Source organism: Tenrec ecaudatus, chromosome 14, assembly GCF_050624435.1.
Source record: "Tenrec ecaudatus isolate mTenEca1 chromosome 14, mTenEca1.hap1, whole genome shotgun sequence".
In the NCBI taxonomy this organism is placed as follows: domain Eukaryota; kingdom Metazoa; phylum Chordata; class Mammalia; order Afrosoricida; family Tenrecidae; genus Tenrec; species Tenrec ecaudatus.
In genome coordinates, this window is record NC_134543.1 from 125,033,576 (window position 1) to 125,055,386 (window position 21,811).

A 21,811-nucleotide genomic window follows, 5' to 3' on the forward strand; every position below is an offset into this window, starting at 1 on the left:
AACTCCCCTTCAGACTCACAACACATGCAATGATGCTGAACGCAGGAAGATCACAGACCAGTCGGCGGCAAGTCTTGTGGGTCCAGTGGCAGTGGAAGCATCTCAGCATTGGCAGGGGTCTCCACGTGGTTCCTTCAGCTCCAGGGCTCTAGCGTAGCTCCATGTGACTTGTCCATGGGGATGTCTCGCAGGGAGTGTGTATGTTTCCCACCTCCAGTGAGGTCAAGCTGTGACCTGATTGACAGGCTAAATTCCACCCCTTCACTTTTAATAATCTCAGATTGACAACAGATTATGTAACTACCACACCATTGGAGTGTGCATTCTGCTGGGACTGACCAAGGCTCGGTCCTTTCTCTTTCTGACTCATCCCGAGCATGCTCCTGTCTCTACCTGAGCTCTACCGGCCAGTCACAAGTTCCCCGTGTTGGTACTTACACTGGGTTGTGCAATCTGTAAGCCAGAAAGCCGTTCAGTTCTTTACAGGAGGTGGCTGCACCTCCTTGAAAGTTAAGATATTTTACTGGCAGGTGGTGAGGTTTGCAGAGCAAATCAGTTTTCCGCTGAACAATCCACACAGCTTGTTCCATCTCATTGACTGCACCCCCTGGATGTATTTCCACTTCTCCGGGCGCCTTCAGTCATGCACAAACAGTAGTTTTGTGTGTTGGCTGCTCTACTGTCCCCTGTCACCCTACAGGAGGAAAAGCAAGGCTCGCAGAAGGATGCTCCTTCAGACGGAAGCAGCACTAAAAGGCCCCGAGTCGAGATGAGTGGGAAGCCATTCTAATAAACCCATTTTGGATAAAAAAAATCTTAAAAAAAGATTTGCAGTCTTGAAAACCCACAGACACAAGTTATCCTTGCCCTATAGGGGGCGCTATGAGTCAGGCTTAAATACAATTTTTTAATTGACTTGGTGGCAATGAGATGTCACAGTGGGTTAAGTATTAACTGCAGTTCAGCTGCTAACTTCAAGGATGGTGGTTCAAACCCACCAGCCACTCCACAGGAGACCGATGGCAGTCTGCTTCCATAAAGAAACCCTGGGTGTCAGTTCTCGGCGCTTGAGCTTGCAATGAGTTGGAATCAACTCCGTGGCACTGGAGCAGAAGTTGACCTCGGGAGACGGGATGGCGCTCGGCTGCTGTCTGAAAGGTGAGCCTTTTGAAACCCACCCGCAGCTCCACATGACAAAGACAAAGGCTGGGGCCGTAAGGATTACCGCCTTGGAAACCCTATGGAGCAGTTTGTTCTATAGCATTTCCATGGATCAAAATCAACTTGATGGCAGCCAGTTTGGTGTTTTGTTAAGACGACTATGAAGATGATGAGCCCTGAGCACGTTCCACCTTTAAGCCGCAACCATTGGACAGTATAGACCCATTCTTTCATGCAGCACATGTTTCTTATCCCCAAATATGCTTCTTACGCTAGGTTCTGAGAATGTAACAGTGAAGAGAGACAGGTACAATCTTAGCCCACACAGGGCACATACAGTGTGTCATGTTATTCCATTCATAAAACGTTGAAAAATGAGTATAGACACCAAATCTGAAATGATTAACACTGAATTGTTAGCAATGCCTATTTTGGAAATTAGGATTGTGGGACACTCTGCTTTATACATAATTTGATCCTTCAAAACAAATTTTTGAAGGAAAATAAAAGGGTAAATGAAAAAGTATTGCTACAACTTCTTCAATAAATGGATTTTCACTTGCAAAGGAATGAAACAGGACCCATACCTCACACCATGTTTTAAAATGAACTCGAGGTGGATTGAAGAGGACCTGGATTTAAATCCTGGAACTCTAAGGATCTTCAGTGAACAAAACAGGGACAAACTTAAGGGCCCTAATACAAAGCAGAAATACAAACATAATGAAAACATCCACACTACAGAAGACAAAATAGAGAACTAGAATCTTCTAAAAGATGCAACATTTAGGTACATAAAAAGATTTTTTTACATAAAAATATTTCATTGAGAGTAAAAAGAACCCATGGATAGCGAAACAAGTAATTGCAGTGATGTATTAGATAAATCCATAGAAAATTATAACACTTTAATAAGAAAAATGCAAATAACCCGATTTTTAAAATAGGCAAAGGACACGGGTAAGCAACTTACTAAAGATGGATCCACGCCGCCAACAACCATGAAGAAATGCTTGTGATCACTAGCCTTAAGAGAAAGACAAAACAAGATAGCACCTCACACTGACATGCTTAGCAAAGTTGAAAAAATAAAATACCATGCTGGAGAGGCTGGGGAAAGATCGGAACACTCATCCATTGCTAGTGAGGTTGCACGACGGTCCAACCATTGTGGCGAACAGTGAGGTACTTCCTCAAACAAACACAAGTGCCTTACAATAATGCAGTCCCTCCACTGGGGGGATCCCCCAAAGAAATACCGACCAAAGAGCAAGCAGACCATCGTACATCCATGTTTAGTGCCGCAATTCCTATAACAGCAAAAGGATTGTAACAATCACAAAAATTCCAGCTGGATAAACTCTAGTGCATACACTGGAGTCTTTCGCATCCCTGAAAAACAGCCCGGGCTGTCAAGCGCCTCATGACATGGAAAAAACTGGAGGAGATTACGTTCAGTAACAGTCAATTTCATAAATATTTCATGACCTCATTATTATGAAGGAAGAATGAAAAATAAAAATAGTTTTTACACCGAAGGAAACAACTTGGAAGACTCTTTTGAGACCATGGTTGTGGCCTTGCAGAGGGAGAGGGGAAGGACAGGGATGTAAGGCAGGAGGTTGGGTGGGAAAAAAAAAAAAAGCAACATACGTCTGTCAGGGGCAGGTACTAATGCAATGTCTCCACTGTTTTTAACGAAATGGGCTGTCCAACTACATATAATATGGTTTTCTTTGTATGTGTTCTACTCCACAAATAAAGGGGGAAACTATATATATATATATATATATATATATATATATATATATATATATATATATATATTTATTTATTTATTTTAAGGGAGAGGGAGAAAAGAGAAGGGTCACGGACTTTTAAAAAATAGGAATGCTTACAGGATCAGAGAAACCTTGATTAAAAATATGCTAATGGGAATCTATTGTTTTTATTGTGTATCTTTGGCATCTAGGTCTCTACACATCTCTCACCCGGGTGGTGCCGTGGCCTTGGCACTGGCTTCAAGCCCACCAGCTGCTCCGAGGGAGAAGAACCTAGTCTCATAGGGAGCCTGCTATGAGTCAGCATGGACTCCCGGCATTGGTTTCTTTTAGCCCATTACCTGAAGAATTCTGCAAATTCCTTGCGTTTGGGGCATAAAAAATAAAAAATCTGAAGGGGCAAGATCAGGGCTGTAGGGTGGACGGGGCAAGGTTTCCCAACAAAATTCCCACAGAATGGCCCTTGCTGCCCTGGAAGAATGAACAAGTGAGCTTGGACAGGAAGCAATTCCTTGGTGCAGCCTTCTGGCCTTTTCCTCTGGAGCAATATTGCATTTTCCTTAACCTTCTTCCTAAGAAGATGATCTACCAAGATCACCTTCTCGGAGTCGGCCTGGAGTTGAACTGGGCCAGCAGATCTCCTCGGAACCAGCCCCTCCCGCCTTCTTTCTGTTGTGAATTGGGCGGAGGTTTGCTCGGTTTTCCATTCCACGGTTCATACACATTTGTTTCATCTCATTGATTGCAATCCTCACAGCACAGCATCACCCCACTTGCTACTTGTGTGTCCCATTTTCAGTCCTGCTCCTCTCCTAAGCCCCTTTTGAACCCTGTCTTTGTTATCTCAGATGATTGGTTCCTCTAAGGCATAGAGGCACCTTCCCAGGGTTATTGTGCAGAAGTAAAAAGTTTGCGCCTTTTTGTTGTTTTTGAAGGCACCCTTATGAGACGAAGACAAGTAAGTGCATTACTGAGAGAGATCTTGTCTGCAGCCACCCACTCTCAGGCATGTTTAAAGATGTCTTGTTTGGGATAAGCTTGCTCATGCATGAATTAGAACCTGCTGTCAATACTTTTTGACTTACCCTTGTACAGTATATATGCAATCTGACAAAATAATAATCAAACTACCCCTGTGATTTCCCATGATCCTTGATAGAGGTATTGTGTCTCCTTCAAGGTCTTTCACAACCTGGTTTTAACCACTCTTTTCTGCCTCCTTTGGTTCCCCATCCTCCCTTCCCAGAAATCTGCAAACACACCCCAAGGCCTCCTCCACTTTCGGCTCACAGTGGACTCTCACACCTGCACATTTTTGTTCTTGTTTTTAGCTCCAACCAGAAAACATCTGATTCCTCTTTCAAGGCCTCATGCAAACGCCACTTCCTTTATGAAGCCTTTTAAAGAAAATCTTTAAAAAAAAATTATTGACACGAGGTCCCAGTTGGCGCAGTGGTTGTGCATTGGGCTGCCAACTGCAAGGTTAGCCATTGGAAATCACTCGCCGCCCATGGGAGAAAGCACCTGTCCCCTCCCAGAAAGAGGGGCCGTCTCAGACTCACAGGAGCAGCCACTGCGCGTTTGGTTTCGGTTTTATTGAGATATAAATCATATACCATATAATCCAATGTTTTAAATATATTTTAAAATTGTTCAATCATCAAAAAATGACTTTACTATAATCTTTACTTATTACTGCTGTATAATTGTACCTGCCGGGCCAGTGATGATTTATTAGGGGCTAGTGCCCCTGAAAAATGTCCATCTGCTACCTTAATACTAAACTATAAATATGTGCACATAGATATATTTCCCCATCGTCATATATAAATATATTTGCATATGTACATGTCTGTATTTAGACCTCTATAAATGCCCTTTGCCTCCTAGCTCTTTCCTCTGTTTCCTTTTACTTTCCTCTTGTCCCACTATCATGCTCAGCCTTCATTTGAGTTTCAGTAATTCCTCTCAGTTACATTGCCCTTGATCAAGGTCTACCAGGCCTCCTACACCCTCGTCACCATGGATTTTGGATCACTTGTTGTTCCCGTGTCCCTGGGTTTATTAACACCCACTTTCTTTCCCCTGCCTCCCCTTCTCCCATGTCCCCCCGGAACTGTCTGTTCTCTGGTCCATTGTTTTCTCCTCCAGATTGTTTATCCTGCCTAGCTTGTCTAGATAGACTAGACTGTAATTCTTTCTGGGAGTAGAGAGTCCTGTCTTTCTCCCATGGAGAGGCTGGTACCTTCTAATTGCTGACCTCGTAGATCCAAATCCAAGGTGAAGCCACTACAATAGTTGCTTATTAAGTCTGCTTTTGAATGAAGAGGTAGGAGGAAGAAGAACGTCGGTTGGGAATGACTTTGAACGATAGAAGGGAGACTATGGAGATTTCCCGGGAGATTCAGAAGAGGAGTCACTCTGGAGTGGTATTAATTGTTTGTATTGTGTTTGGTAGCTTGGGAAAGGAGGGAAACCAAGACGCACAAGCTCTTTTGCCAGGTGTCCAGGGAGCTGGAGGAAACGCATTCCAGCGGAAGGACTCCCTGGTCGCGTGGCCCCACTAGGAAAGCCTGTTTTCCCAAAGCAGGCAGTTGGCACTGATTTCCTGGAGCCCCTTGAACCCCTAAGCCCTCTGCCCTTGAACCCCTAAGCCCTGTTCTTGTTGTCGTCAGTGCAGGTAATTAAAAGTTAATATTTGAAATGAGTGAACTCAAGCAGAAGAAATGACTTTGACTTATAATACTCTGAGGTCAGAGCTGGGCATGTGAATAGGTTCATGCTTCTTGATGGGCCTCTGGGGGCAGGGCGGGCAAGTGGGGCCAGGTTAGCGGTTCTCGACCTTCCTAATGCCGCCACCCTTTCATACAGTTCCTCAGGTTGTGGTGACCCCCAACCATAAAATTACTTTTGTTGCTACTTCATCACTGTAACTTTGCTACTGTTATCAATCAGGCAACCTCTGTGAAAGGGTCTTTCGACCCCCAAAGGGGTCTCGACCCAAGGTTATGAACCACTGTAGGAGACAAGCTCTGACGGGCTGGGCTGGGTGGGCGAGGGGGTCATGTGGGTGTAGACACACACAATCACATATATGACTGAGGTAGTTAGTTTATTGTGCCAACCTGGCTGATAAACACATGGGGGTGTTAATTGAAGGGCAGAGGGATAAATGGCTCAGTGACCCTCACCTTTCGAGTTCTCGGGGCTTGCTCTCTGATGGTCGGACCAGGGTGCAGCTGCCTTAACCAGTTCCCTGCTTCAGCTGGCAAGGCTCACTTCCTACAAGACATCCCCAAGGAGAAGCCACATGGACCTACCCTGATGCAGCCCTGGGTGCTGGAGCAGCCGTGTGGAGACCCCTGCCAGCGCTGAGATGCTTACACGTTCACTGACTCGGCTTTCCTCCTGCAGTCAGCATTATAGTGTGTGTTTTGTGAGATGGAGGAGGACTTTGTGGATTGGTGTCAGAGATATGGGTTAATGTTGGACTTGTGGGCTTGGGCAGCATTGGGATGTTTTCTTGATGTGCACTTACTTTTATATAAAACTCTCTCTTATAAATGAGTTTCTGTGGATTTGTTTCTCTAAAGTACCCAGACTAACGCAATGACTTATGTAAGATGGCTGTGTGTGCGCATTTCTCTGCTAGTAGACTTAAGTAATTGATGTAAGAGGAGGGGGCTCCAAGAGGTGGCATCTTCTGGAGGACAGCGAGTTTGGTTGGGAGTTTTATTTAAAGTGTGAAATTTGGACAATCTTGACATAGTGGAGAAACTTTCACCACAATCAAAATAATGAACATAGATGTCACTCGAACCATCTCCTCAGGCCTTTTGGGGGACCCCACAGCCTCTCCCTCTACCCCCATGCCTGCCCCTCTGCATTCATCTCATCCGCAGGCAGCAATATACTCTGCTTTCTGCCATTATAGTTTGCCTCTATTTTCTAGAATTTTAAATAAGTGCAATTGTATTCTCTCTGTCTCTCTCTCTCATTGTGTGTGTGTGTGTGTGTGTGTGTGTGTGTGTGTTCCTATACTCCAGGTCAGCCTTGGGAAGAGAGACAGGTTAGTGACGATGTCCCTGGGATTCTGCTTGCTGAGTTAGGAAGGAGGGTCTATGTCCCTGGAATTCTGCTTGCTGAGTTAGGAAGGAGGGTCTATGTCCCTGGGATTCTGCTTGCTGAGTTAGGAAGGAGGGTGACCTTTTGCCCAGGAGCTGAGATGACTAAGGAGATTGGCCTCTGCCCCTGGCCAACCTTGGTCTGACACTTCCTGAGCCGAAGCCAGGATTTCCTGAGACCATCTAGACTGGAGGCCCTGGGTTGCCCTGACTGCAGGAATGAATCTGTGGGAGGAGTGGCCTCAGTGCCTTTAGTCCAGGACCATTACAGGGTGACACATGATTGGGATAAGCACGGTGAATTCTCTTATAAGGAAGTGTTTCCATGTCCCTGGGGCTGTGGCGCTGGCTCTAAGGCTGTAGGCCCCATGTGCACTGGGCTGAGCCCCATCTCCCATTTATTAGGTGGACACAATGCTCCCTCTTTCCCTGGGTTGTTACCATGTGCCCCAAAGTCTACTCACACCGTGAAGTATATTCGAGGGGGCGTCAAGGTATTTGTGAGAAAATGGAAGAAAAGACAATGGACTCTCTCCACGAGCTTTTTGGGGCTCCCTTCACCCAAGGGAGAGGCATCGTGGAATCCCCGGTTGACCTGAAGTCATAAAGATAAGCTATCCTGTGAATAGCAATGAGTCCCGGGAAAGAAAACTTGATTGCGGTAAAGATTGTACAACTCTTCTTGATAAGATTGAACTATCGAATTGGATGATAGGTGGATGAAGTGCCAATAAAACTGTCTTAAAAAAAGATAAGCTACCCTAATTGCAATTTTTTTTATAGTGAATAGTTTTGCACAACCACAGGGGCCTGGTGGCATAGTGGATTACAGGTGGGGCTACCAACCTAAAGGTCGGCAGTTGAAAACCATCAAGGGAGACAGGCTGGGCTCTCTGCTCCAGAAAGTTCGTCTCAGAAACCCACGGGGCCGTTCTACCTGATTTTACAGGGTCCCCATGAGTCAGAACAACGCCATGGCAGTGAGTTTGGATTAGTTACTTCGGTCTAACAAAAACTCTGGCCCTGTAATTGCCCAATCATTCTATAAAACAACACGGGAGGTGCAGGGGCATGCCCTCGGATGTTCGGTTTTGGCCTCACACCTGGGCTCTTGGATCTGGGAGACCTGGCCCTGCCCACCTGGGCCTTCTCCACGTGGCTGGACCATGCAGGTGGCACCTGCCCTTTCCTCCACAGGCTGCTCCAGAGGTCACTTTTGAAGACAGCAGTCTCAAAGCTTCCCCCAGCATCTTGAAAGCCGGAGCTCATCTGGTCTGAGGCGCAAACCCATGCTCCACGCAGCTGCAGAAGTGTCTGGACATCGGCTTCCATAGAAGCTAGTTTTGGAACCCTATGGAGTAATTCTGGGAGCACTAGTGGTGTGATGCTCATGAGCTGGGCTACTGACCCCAACGTCAGCAGTTTGAAACCACCAGCCACTCTGGCAGCAAGACACAGCTTTGTACTCCTGTAAAGAGTTACAGACCTGGAATCCCATGGCGGCACTTCTACTCTGCCCTAGAGGACTACTGTGGGGTCTGCCCCCACGAGACAGAGACGTTTTGCTGTTGTTTTTCTGGCAGACTGACTCTGGAAGAAAAAAAGCACCTTGGCTCAGGGGCTGTGGAGAGGCATGTGGGGTAAGCGGCACCGAATAAACCCTCTGTCATCAGTGGGTTTCCAACTCAAAGACCCCCCCTCAGGGGAGCGGACACCTGCTCCCTGAATCCGGAGTAGACAACGTCATCCTTCTCCCCAGAAGTGGCTTATTCTGCGGACCCTGTGCTGCCAGCAGCCAACACAGGCACCACCAGGACTCAGCTGTGGTTCGCTCTGCTCTGCCTGCCCTGGGCCGGATCTCCCCTCCGCCCCATTCTCCTTGCTCACATCCCCCTCCCCCTGATCTCTCCCACTTTCTAGCATGCACTCCCCAACACGTTCGTCCAGGGTTTATTTGGGTGTGGAAATCTTCTAGGGCTAACGCCCTTAAGGGGCACCCGAAAGGCGGTGAGTGGTTCTTATCCGTGCCATCCCTGCAGTCGTCGCAGGCTACATGCAGCTGCCAAACTCCTGGGTAAGCCTGAAAACTCCATGTCTGACCAACTTTTCAAATCAACCTCACCGCCATCCAGTCGATGCCAACTCGTAGCAACCCTGTAGGACGGGGAGAACTGCCCCTGTGGGTTTCCAAGACAGTAACTCTACACAGGTCTAGAAAGCCCACCTTTCTCCCTCAGAGAGGCTAGTGGTTTTGAACTACTGACCTTGTGGATTGCGGCCCAGCGTGTAACCAATGCACTACCAGGGCGCCTCTGCCCTTGCTTCACTAAATGTACATTTTAAAGGCAGTACTGATTCAGTGATTGGAAGGCGTTGATGTGTATTTGTGGCAACGTGGGCATGTGAGGTCTGTGCTTTCACCGCAAACGTTTTCTGAAACCTCAGTGCACCCCAAGGATGGACAGGCTATGACTGCCTGCCCCATGGGGCGGTCCTCAGTCTAGAAGCAGGTCGCCAGGCCTGTGAGCACTGCTGATTGAGTTTAAGCCACCGATCCCCATGACAGTAATGGAGCACAAACCAGGTGTGCCCGCCTGCCCCACCCCCCACCCCCTCGAGATTTCAAGGCTGCGAGAGCATTTTCCTTTGAAGGTAGGCACTCAGGCTTGGGTGGAATGGTCACTGCTGAACGCGTTCTTTCTTCTCATTCTGGTGAGTGACCTGACCCCACAGGTGGGGCACAGCAAACTCTCTGTCACTGAAGGATGCTGCAAAGTCATTCTGGAGTGAACACGTTTTATTTAGAATGTCTCATCTTCACAGTGCACCTCTCCCATTACAATCATTCTACAATAAATACAGAGGTGTCACGTGGGCCACCACCACAGTGGCTGATGGCCGGAGGCACCGGAGAGGGGGTGCTGCAGGCCCCTGTTCCCCGCTGCCCTCCCTCCCGCTCCCAGGGAGGATGCTGCCCAGAGCTGGTCCGGAAGCCGTCAGAGGGGTTAAGTGATAGATGGGGAGAGGACCTTGGCACGGGGTGAACCGGATCTCTGCTACGCGAATTCTAGAATGGCCGGGAAGAGACAAGTGTAGGTCTTCACCATTTTTTACCAGCTAGCGCTACAGCAAGAGCAGAGACTGGAGAAGCCCTCGGCGCGAGGCACAGGAACGAGGCCAAGGCTCTGTCCCTCGGCTGTGACCAGCACAGAGCCTGGTGGTCCGCACCGGCAGAGAGCGGGAAGGGGTGACACACACTGGAGAAATGAACGAACGCCGCAAGACGCCCCCAAGTCCAAAGTCAGATCCCCAAGAGACCTGTGAAGACGAGTGAAGGAAGCTGAGGGAGCCGGTGCTTCGAAGACTCCGTCTGACCGCTCCCCACCCCCCAGCGCCCCACCCCAGGTTCGTGAGTCTCCGCTGTGTAGAGTGGGGCGGGGTGGGGGGGGAAGACGGAGGAGACACAGCACGGTCTGGCCACCTGCGAAACCTCCCTTTTTACGGGAGCAGGTTCTTTTCCTGAGACTCACCCATGCCATGTCTAGAGGGCTTTGGAAAGGGGTCCCCGCCACTCTGGAGTGGTCTATGTTTGCCTCTGATGGGCGACTTTGGTCCCCAGCCAAGAAACCAGCACCCAATCCACAGGACGCAGTCCTTAGCGCTGGGGCTGCTGTCCATCAGGGGTGCGGACGGCAGGGCTGGGGTGCCAACCCCCACCCCCGGCTCCAAGGCTGTCAAGGACACAAAGCGTACCCACTTCCACTGGGTCACTTGAAAAACTGTATGCCAGTTCTGAGAGCGGGGCCTGCCAGCTGCGGGAAGTTGTCGCAGCAGAGAGGAAGGAGCGTATTCGCAGTCAGAAGGAAGCCGTAGAAGAAGGTGATATGAAGAAACCTGGGTTTCTAGAGGACATTCCATGCTGTCACATGAGGTTGGGAACCAGAAAGCTGTGAGCTGAGAGGGGCTGTGAACGGTGGGGGGAGGGGGGGCTCCTCAGCTGTGGATCTAACTGACCTCTGCAGGACTCCTGTTTCTGGGGGTGGGGGGCATAGGTGAGGGAAAGGGGTCTTCCCGGAAACTCTGTGAGCGGACACAGAAGCATGAGGCACCTTGTAACATTCCATTATTCAACCTGGTGCCGTCGGGTGGATTCTGACTGAGCACCCTGTGGGCCAGAGCATACCCCACTGGGTTTCCAAGGCCATACGTAAGCTCTACGGAGGCAGGCTGCCTCATCCTTCTCCCGTGGAGCTGCTGCTGGGCCTGAACCGCTAACCTTCTGGTTGGCAGCTGTGTTCTTAACCACTGGGCCATTAGGGTTCATTATTATCAGTCCCTAACTGTCAAAGTGGTGCCAGCCCTGCGTGGATCACTTCCTGTTTTCCTAGCTTGGAAAATACATTTCAGCTGGGCCACAACCTGACATCCTCAAAGTCCGAGAGGAGGTAAATCCTAAGCCCAAGGAAGGCCCTGGGTGGGGATGGCACTGGGTGGGAAAGCTCTCCGTTGTTTCTGCTGATCTCCTGTAGCGTCTCCAACCCTGTGGGGCATCTCCAACTCAGTTCTGTGCCAGGAGAGAGCGCGGTTTTTAAGGGACAGCCTTGTTCTCGATGGACTCCGTAGGGTACAAAACGAAACTGCCCCCCAGCAGGAGTTTGCGCTTGGACTTCATAATGATTAGGGCCCGTCATAAGCGGACCCTCTCCATTTCCATCAGTGGCTTCACAAACGACTCACACAGACGGTCCCATTACAAAGTGAGTCTCCCAACCCACACGGGCTTTCTCATCCCCCTCCTTTCCCATTCCCACCATGAAGTGGAGCTTAAAGGGTCTTCCCTAGGGCTCAGTCCGTGCTTCTGAGCCAAACGACTTTGTTTGGGAGCATCCCTAATATCTTACAAGGTGCAGCTCCTGGCCCAGGTAGCAACCTGTCCCACCTGGTGTGAGGTCAGACAAAGGTGCTGTTACAGCAGAAGAAATCAGGGGAAGACAGCCCCTCCCCCAAGGAAAGAAACTGTGTCTCAAAAGTCGAGCCAGAGCCTAGTGCGCACATTCTGGTCAGAAAGCTTGGAGCAAAAGCAGAATTTGCAGGACACTTGAAACCACACCCTAGGGAAACCCCTGGATGCGGGTGCTACAACCCATAGCCGCCCACCAGCAGGCAGAACGCAGACCACCCAAGGACCCCACAGAGGTGAGACAGCAGCTCCACGCGCCTGCCTCCTCATCTGATCTCTCCCCACCCACACATCACGCTGGAGGGGCCCTGAAACCAGGGCAATGGGCTTCCACGTCGAGCCCACGGGTCCAGAGCTCACACGCCGAGTATCAGAAACCCCCCTCCAGTGCTTCAAGTGTCCAGAGAGCCAAGGTGTGTGTCCTCCCAAAGACGGTCTTTCCAGGCCATACCTGGAGGGCCAGGAGCCTCAGACGTGGGCCTCAGTCTCCTTCTTGATGGCCGGTTTATAAATGACGCCCTTGTTGCTGCCACCTTTTTTGCTACTGGAACAAGAACACACAGGTCTGGTTAGTCAGAGAGGGGAGCAGGGTACAGGAGATACAAGGGAGAAATCTGAGGGCTCTCGTGGGGACCTGCCGCAGTTCGATAGGGCTTGAGAGAGAATCTTCCCAGTCCCAGGACCCTACAGGAGGTGACTGCGAGTCGGAATTGACTCCGTGGCAGTGAGTTTGGTTGGGGTGGGTTGGAAGACAATGCCCCCAAACAAAAGGCTATTCATGTCTCAATTGCTCTCTTTTAATACTGCTCACGCCCACGGACTCATGGGGCCCTACAGGACAGGGCAGACCTGTCCCTGGGTTTCCAAGACCGTTAACTCTCTATAGGAGTGGAGAGCCTTGTTTTCCTCCTCGGAGCAGCTGGTGGTTGTGAACCGCTGACCTTGTGGCTAGCAGCCCATCTCAATGTTTTGAAAACAGCCTCATCACCCCACTCTTTAAGCATTCGGTTCCACAATAGGGTTCCTGGTGCCTTTTCATTTGGCACCAGCAAATAACAGAAACGTAGGCCTTAGGAAAAACCAAACATGACAATAAAGCATGGGTCAAGCCTAGTGATTGGTAATATGAGTCAGAAATCAAGTTCTCCATTTTCTGTTTTGGATTTCTAGAAGAAAAACCAGATGTAAAACTTAGTAAGAAGACGGATTTGCTGATTGTGTTTGTGGAAATGGACTTCTCCCTCGCCAAAAGACCGGGTCGGGGCACACAGTGAGTTCGCCATGGCAGCAAGGCTGCTGCATGCCCTGCCAGCTAGTTCCGGGCATAATGGCTCCTGCAGCCGGGACCTGGGCACCCTTGCTTTGGGAAGAGCGCTGCCAGGACAACTCTTGGTGAGGTGGCAGGGGGTCTTCACTCTGCAGGCTTACAGGCTGTCTTCTCAAACAGACCAGTCCCATGGACCTAGATGCCACCCGTGCCCATTCCGAATCCCAAACAGCTCACCTCTTCCTCCTTCTGAAAAGCCAGATGGATACTCCCAGGACAATACAGATGCCAAGAATGCCAGCCAGGGTCACAGAAAGGATGATGCCTGGGGAAGAGGCAGTGGGCACACCAATTACATCATACTCCCCCCCCTCCCGGTTCTGTCCTCACCTCCCACTGCACATGGGTGTGAAATCAAAGCGCAGGGCGTGGTCAGCCACGGGGTGTGGCATTGCCCCCACTCAGCTCTCAGACTCTAGGATTCTGGTTGTTGGCTGGAGTGCGTGCAGGCTGTTTCTAAATTATCTCGATCCTCCAGCCGGTGTTCTCAAGCTTGCCCGAGGCTCATCTATCTGAAGAGCTTGTTTAAAATGCAGACTCGAAGCACCCACAGAGACTCGGATTCACTTTGTCTGGAGTGGGGCCCAGGAATCTATGTTTTAATCAAACTCTCCAGCTGAGGCTGATGTAAGTGGTCCATGAACCCCGCTTTGAGAAACCTTGGGCTACAGAATGAGAACTTCCCCAGTCTTAGATGTCACTTTCTTGGCTTTGCCCCAGATTCCATGGCATAGTTCTACGCAGGCCCAAACAACCAGTGGCCCATTGTCAAGGTCCACAGACAATTCACTCAAGCGGACCCACCCCGGGTTCGAGCATGTTTTATGGCAATGGCCTCCCACTGTGGCCAACATGAGATCTTGGATAGGTTCTTTCAAAATTCCCATGCTGGGGAGTGAGTAGGCCTTTCATTTAGGGAAGCATTTGATTGGCAGATCATCTTTGAGTGGAAGAGCGACATGGAAATAAGACTCATAGCAAGGAGGTGGGGTCAGGAGGCAGGGCAACAGCACGGAGAAGCAGAGAGGGTGGGCTGCAGGGTCACAGGTCCACATCACACCCAGAATCAGTGATCACCCAGCTGCACATGCACGGCCAGTTGGCCAACCACATACCCAGACTCAGTCCTGCGAAGGGAAGGTCTTGCTCTTGAAAGGGGGAGGGAAAGAGAGCAGTTAACCCGGAGTAGTTGTACCTTTGTTTGCCTAGAGGCACCGGGTGATACAAAGCTTTAGGGAGTAAGGTCACTGCCTGATGGGCAGTGGGAACTGCCTACCTAGGGGTGCATCCTTCGATTCCCTTCTTTCCATGCCCCTCTAGGGGGCAGTCTCTTTGCTAGCGAGAGCAAACTTCCGTTTACTGCACAAGAGGGAAGGTGGGAGGAATGGTATTTACTTAGGTGGTCACCACTGATTTCTCCGGTACCGAGCCACTTCCAACGCACGGACTCTGCCAGGGCTGGTGGCCCAGCTGGAACTGTCATCAGCCTTCTCCCCTGCCCCACTCCCCCCTATATCTGGTCTGGTCCCCAGGGCTCAGTTCTACTTTGGCTTTGGCTTCCCAGGACAAACTCTAGGAATTCCTCCTCCAGGCTAGCCTCCCTTCTCTGCCACATGGGCCCAAACAACTGAGGGTTCGGACCTCTTCCAGCCACCTTCGGGGGAGGACCCACAGGGTAAGTTAAGGGTCTTCAGTGGGAATGAAGCAGTGCACAGATAGGTGAGCTGACATTGCTCTGCTGCGTGCCCCCCCCGGGGGGCTCCCTGGGGATGGGGCATGCCTGGTTTTGAAGCACCCAGGTCCTATCTTAAAAGTCCCTGTTTACACATATCCTTGTGTAGGAGAAACTTCTAGGCTATGGGGGAGGAAATGTTTACTCTAGCTGCAATTAAAAGGCAGATGGGGGGATGGTGGCTGTCCACCCTAAAGTGCAGGAGGGTCTGCCGCCCTTGGAGGTGGGAGAGAGACTGACCTGGCAGACCCTGGCCTACTGTGAGATGCTAGCAGAGGGGCAGGGGCTACCCTCCTGGTATACGACCCTTGGGAACCATGTCTGAGGCCACAGGCTTTGGTCAGCCCCTTCGCTGGTCCTCCAGGAGCCACCAGCCTGCATCCTTCCCTACCATCCTCTTCTGCGATCTCATATGGAGCCTGCCAAGCCTCGTTGGTCCAGGGCGAGTCCCTGGGAGGCCCTGATGTGCCTTCCCAGAGGGCCCAGGCGGCTGTTGGGATGAGTGTCGTGGAAGAGCTTTGCAGAAAGGACAAGGGGGCCTGTTCATGCTGTTCTCAGCGGCCACCAGCGGCAGCCCACAGCCTCCCAAGTGGCATTGAGAGCGCTTTCCCCGGCCCCATTTCCAGCCCAGGCCTCTTCTCCTGCACTGAATACAAGGACCAGCCTGTGGCTTGGCAGCGATGCTCAGGCCATGAGTCTCCTTCCGTGTTCGTGCAGCACACGCTCTGTCCCCTGCCTGAACTGGGGCCTCTGTACAGCATCCTTTGAAGTTTGGGCCTCAGGATCCCCCCAAAAAGTGATGTGTGGTTTCTTTCCCTGACACTTTGCTGGAATACACTTTTATTCTTATTCCCTAAAGCTCTAGCTCTCAACCTTCCTAAGGCCTCGACTCTTTAATAGTTCCTCATGTGGTGGTGACCCCCCATCCATAGAATTATTTTCATTGCTACTTCATCACTGTGATTTTGCTACTCTTAGGAATCGGGCGACCCCTATGAAAGGGTCATTTGACCCCCAAAGGGGTCGCGACCCACAGGTTGAGAACCGCTGCTCTAGATGCTGCGGTACCAAACCATTTCTCATAAGAGACTGTTCTCAGGAAGCCTGGCCGCTTGGAGGAGGGGCCCCAGGGTCCATGCCTCCAGCCATCCCGTTCACAGTCCTGTCTAACAGCAGCTCCCACACACAGCAGAGCCGCCGCCCAGGCTGCATAGAACCTGTGTCCTGCTCACAGGGAGCTGGGTGAGGTCTGTCTGTGGAGGGCAAGGCTCTCAGGGAAAGAACCTTTCTCCGGGCACAGGGTCTGGCTCGAATCGGATCCGGAGGGCCCGTTTCTCCTCACTCACAGAGCAGTGTTTTGGCAGTGACACTGCCAAGGATCCCATACCGTTAGTCCCTGGTTCTGCCCAAAGTCCAATACTACTCCCTCGCTCTTTTTATTATTTTTAAAAATCATTGTACTGTATAAAGCATTCCATACATTCCAACATTGTATAAAGCATTCGTGCATCAAGTATATCAAGCACAATTGTACATGTGTTGCCATCATTATCTTCCATAAATTTATTTTCTATTTGAGCCCTTGGTGTCAGCTCTTCTTTTTATCTCCTCGCTCCCCCTTCCCCCCTGTAACCCCTTGATAAATGATAGATTATCATTATTTTCATATCTTACACTGACCACTGTCTCCCTTCACCCACGTTTCTGTTGTTCATCCCTCTCCCCAACCCCGTGGCGGGGGGATTAGATATTAATCATTGCAATCTGTTCCCCCTTCCTCCCCTCCCTCCTCCCCTTCCCCTTGCTCTTTTTAAAGTGTTCATAGTCTGCTGTACACGGCATTTTGAACAGTGATTCTTAGCATTCAGCATTTATGACCGAACGTCATGAATAAATTATGCGCTGCAACACTGTATAAAGTACATATTACCAATAATAACCCAAACTCACTGCCAGCCACTTGATTCAGACTCATAGCAGCCCCATAGGCCTGGGTAAAACTGCCCCTGTGGGTTTTCACGGAAATGGAAAGCTTCATCTCTCTCCTGTGGAACAGCTAGTGGACTTGAACTGCTGACCTTGTGGTTAGCAGCCCAACCAGTAAGCCATGTAATCACTACACCACCAGGGCTCCCCTATTATCAGTAATACAAAACAAATACAAAACCCAAACAAAGAGCCAAATAGATGGCTTCAAGTGTCACTCATTTTACCTCAACGTAAGTCAGGAGCTACCTATCTAATCCATGGCTTTCACCGGGCTCCTTGCTCCTAAGTGGGCACTTGTCTGGCCAGGGTCTAAATTGCCTGTCCTTGGAGATCATGGAAGGAGGCCAAGAAGCCATGAGGACAAGGCAAGCCCCAGAGACTGGGACCGATGTTTCTGAGACAAGACTGGATGCAGCAAAACAGAGCCGCTTTGGCTGAGCAAGCAAGTTAACCAGTAAGGAGGAGGGAAGTCCATGGAGGCGCTCTGATAGGAAGCTGTGGTTGAAATGCTGTCCCCTCCACCGAGACAGCGCCCACCAACCATCAAGGAACCAGGCTTTCTCCAGGGCCTGACACACCGAGACAGATGGATGCCCAGGCATTTGCTAACCTGACCGCGAGAGGGAGAGGCTGGGAGGCGCAGGCAGAGGGAGAATGGTTTGGGGAGGGCAGATCAGAGCAAAGCCAACGTCTGTATCCCAGCCAAGCCTTTCCTGGATGAGGACCAGCCTCTAGGATGTCAGAGGCAGGCATCGAGAAGGTGCGGGAAGAGACAGAGCCAGAGACACGTGTTTTCCGGATGCAAAAGGAAATGGCTGGTTTCCTAGTGGGAATTAGGCGGACAGTTTTCACTAAAGAGCAATGAGACGGACAAGAAACATCCAAGCAGGTTCACAGAGATTGCCCATGAGCCACTAGCTGGGAACGCAGCAGAAAAGGCCTGCCCACCGTGCAGATGTGGGGAAGCTGCCTGCTGTCCATACAGCGCTCGGGGTGTATCAGGGCAAGCAGAGACCGGGCCGGGCAGTAGGACGCAGAGACGGAGATCACACAGGTACAGAAGATACTGGTGCAGACACCTGGCAGCACAGACACCTGGAGGAGGTGGGCCAGACACTTGCCACGAGGGCACTGCTACCTGTCCTGGGCTGACTCCGAGGCGGCAAGAGCTTCGTCTTCCACCGGCATCTAGCCGGATCAAGGGACAGTGGTTAACTGCTTCTGGGGGCTCCTGAAGCTTCAAGTGTAAACATGGCCCAGCCGGAGGAGCAAGCATCTTACTTCTCTTGCCGTTCCTAGAATGAAGGTCCAGCATTCTCCAGCTCTATTTGCAAATCTGTTCGAAGGCAGGATGCGTTCAGAGTATGATGTTAAGGTACAGACGAGGGGAGGGGGGTGGTGGTGGCACATGATGGAGCAGTCACATATAACAGCATCCAGATCTCTCCTGGAGCACAGTGTGTCACAGACCACAGCTGCTCCTAAAGGTTTCTTGGCTGTGGTCTCCATGGGAGCAGATCCTTTCTTCCACAGAGCTGCTAGGTGGGTTTGAACTACCAACCTTTCCATTAGTGGATGGGAGCAAATGGTTTGAGCCACTCGGGACCTGATGCAGGATTCTGGTGGCCTCCAGGTTGTCAACAGGGGCCAGGAAAGTCGAGGTTGACCTCTGGTTTGATCATTCCCATCCACTCCGTTGTGGGGTGCTAAGAACTCCTACTATCGTGTCCAACACAAGTCGAGAGCGGTGTAATTGAAATGCCAGCTCTCGGTGGCAAGAAAGCGAGGGTGGTGCCCATAACCACTACCTAGCTTCCTAGTCTTAACTGGGGAGTTTCCCCTTGGGAATACTTTGCAACTCAACAAAGAACGATTTCTACCAAGAGATCTTCCCAAAAGAAAGCTGCAGATTGCCCGAGGCAGCTGGTTTCATTCAGCCGCCCTGGGGCTGAGGGCTGTGAAGTTGGCAGGAATGCCAGGTGAGCACCGAAAGCCACGGTGCCCCCAGGGGCCTCCCCAGGTGGCCAAGGCCGGCTGTGCTGAAGGAACCATGGCTGGTGGGCCCAGGGCCTTTTCTCCCCATCAGGCCAGGGCAGCGATCAGAAAGCAGGGCGACCTCCCCAGGCGGTCCCCTCCCAGGCCTTCAAAGCCTGACAGCCACGCGCAACGCTCTAGTTTTGCCCCAGCACGCGGACTGGTGGGTGGGTTGGCTCACTGGCCCCAAAGCGGCAACCCGGCTGAAGAAAAGGAAAGCTTGCCTGGTGGCCAGGCTTATGTTCCAGGCGCTCTGCAGAGAGGACGCTGCCGGGAAGAGGGAAGGGGGGGCGGCTGGCCATTCTTGCCAGGCACACAAAATGAAGGAGGCCACCCAGCCCTGTCCTAAAGGAGCTGTCAGTGAGTGTATGTAACATATATTTAGATAAGGCTTCCCTTAAAACAACAACAAACCAGCCGTAGAGTGAGAAATAACTGTGTGTGAAGAGCGCCGCCGCAGTGAACCAGGTGCTCTGACGGGGCTGAAGGAGGAAGGTGAAGTCTGCTTCACGGGAAAGGGGACACTTCAAGGGGGTCTTGAACAAATTTTCCACATGGAAGAAGCAGAGGGACATCCCGAGGGACCATAGTGTGGGAAAATCCTGGAGTGTCCCTGCTATGTTATGGGGAGACCCTCAGGTTAGGTGCGGCCCCGAGGGCAAGGATAAGGGCCAGGGAGATGATGCTGGAAAGACCAGCTGAGGGCAAAGTGCAAAGGCGGGTCCAGCTGACCCCCTTGAGCGGGGTCTGCTCTTTGCCAGAGACTCATTGTAAGAGATGAGGTGGCCAACCACCCACTGGGGGCCGCCCGCCTGCCTCCCCAGCTCCTGGCCTGTGGGTGCTCAGGGACCTGGCAGGCCGAGTTGGGCGCTAGCTGAAAGGCCAGGAACACCGTGTGCTAGCACATTCGGCAGCTGCTCGTTGGCACCCAGCCCCGTGGGCCCAAGGCTAGTACTTGACATTGGAACACTTTCTCTGCTAAGTCCTTTGGATACTCAGCAAGCATCGATGCTGCGCTTCCATCTAATAGCCTTTATTTATAAATAGCAACTTTTAAAAACACGGAGTCCATCACCACAAAGCATACAATGCAGCAGTTTTTAAAAATCAGATAATTAGCCATCTTAGCTTGGTCAGATTTTTTTTCTAAAGGTTCCAGAACTACCCAGGTGACGCACGCCAAGCAGATGTTAATCGTGTGGCTTCACAGATTTGCCATCCGTGAGAGCCCTGCCCCTTGACCAGCTAGAGCTCCTCCAGCTGCCCCTCCTGGGCTCTGTGGCAGACGGTGACACGCAGTCGCTCAGAGCAAGCCCACTAAGATGTGATCGTAGAAACTGGCTTCCTCCTGGGCCTCGGGTTTCGGGGCTATTGCTGTTGAGGTTGTAGGGGCTCTTGCTTTACTACTCAGATGACCCGACACTGGCGTCACTGGCCAGGAGGTCAACTCAAAGAAATTAGCGGTCAAGTCCAAGTCCTAAGTACTGACTGCTCGCCATGCCCTCGCCCCTTTCCTCACACGGGGCACCTGACCTCTGAGGGCATCAAGATGCGGCCCAGGAGGGGGCCCTCTGGGAGAGTGACTCTGGTTTCCAGTCTATATACTCGTCTGCCCTTCCTTCTGTTTGGAAAAGGCACTTGTTAAGAGCCGCGAGTGGATATTTTAATCAAAGGCGAAGAAAAATATCCAAGAAAGGAAACGTTTGTCCCAGAAGGAAGGAGGAAATGATTGGTGAGGGGATTCTGCAGCAAGAAGCCTCCTCAGAGACACCCGGACCCCTGCTTCTCGCTCATCCGCTTCTCTTTGCCTCCAATCTCCCCTGTCACAGACAAGAAAGCACACGGCGATCCTGAAGGAAGGTGAGGGAGGCGGTTTCTCATAGGTTTGGCTGTTCTGCCTTCGCCACCATTATTTCAGGGGTAACTACTACAGGCCGGGTAAAAGTGTCATCCATGTGCAGCTAAGATTGTAGGAGGCTAAAACGGGAGCTTTAAAAACAAGATGACAGCGCCTCCCCCCACTCAGGACCTAGGGAGGTCTTGCGCAGCCCTAGGACAATGGCTCCGCCAGTCAGGAGACGCTTGGCAATGTGCGGGGCAGATGTGAGGTGGCCACAACTGGAGGGATACTACTACGGGCACCCTACAGTTCATAAGACAGCCCCCCAGCAAAGTGTTATGGGCACACCTGTTTTATGGTGCCTTGCCTTATTACACTTTGCAGACAGTAATTTTATTTATTTATTTATTTTTATTTATTAAATTAATTTTTATTTTATTTTTATACAAGTCTATTGGCACCCTTTTCCGCCAAAGCATGTGCGCATATTGTGCCTCTGTGTCATCTTTTGGTTGTTTTCGCACTATTTCAAACTTTTCATAATACTATTGCGCTCATGCTGTTGCGCGCATTAAGCGCCATTGTACTTAACAGTAAAAGCTAGACAGTATAGACATGAATTTTACATGTACTAGGAAATCAACCCAACCCAAACGAATCGGTGGGCTTCACTGTCTTACGACATTTGCTTCATGGTGATGGTCTGGAACCGAGCCCACAATATCTGAGGACTGCCCGTAGCAAACTGTCCATAGTGTGGAGGCTGAGAAACTCTATTTGGGGGTGAGGCTGTCTCCAGACTCTAAATCCCTGAGGACAGAAACCAGGTCGGATACTCGTTTTCTAAGCCCCAGCTATCTAGC

At 50.8% G+C, this 21,811-nt stretch overlaps 1 protein-coding gene across 1 annotated transcript in view; it reads right to left on the reverse strand.

The window, feature by feature from the left end:
• Positions 1-12,119: 12,119 nt before the first annotated feature.
• CA12 (carbonic anhydrase 12) overlaps positions 12,120-21,811 on the reverse strand; it is a 64,879-nt gene continuing 55,187 nt past the window's right edge. The window contains exons 8-9 of the mRNA XM_075532311.1: positions 13,531-13,618; positions 12,120-12,570 (exon numbers count right to left, since the gene is read on the reverse strand). Of these exons, the coding sequence (XP_075388426.1) occupies positions 12,495-12,570; positions 13,531-13,618 (164 nt within the window). The 3' untranslated portion in view covers positions 12,120-12,494. The remainder of the gene's footprint in view (positions 12,571-13,530; positions 13,619-21,811) is intronic.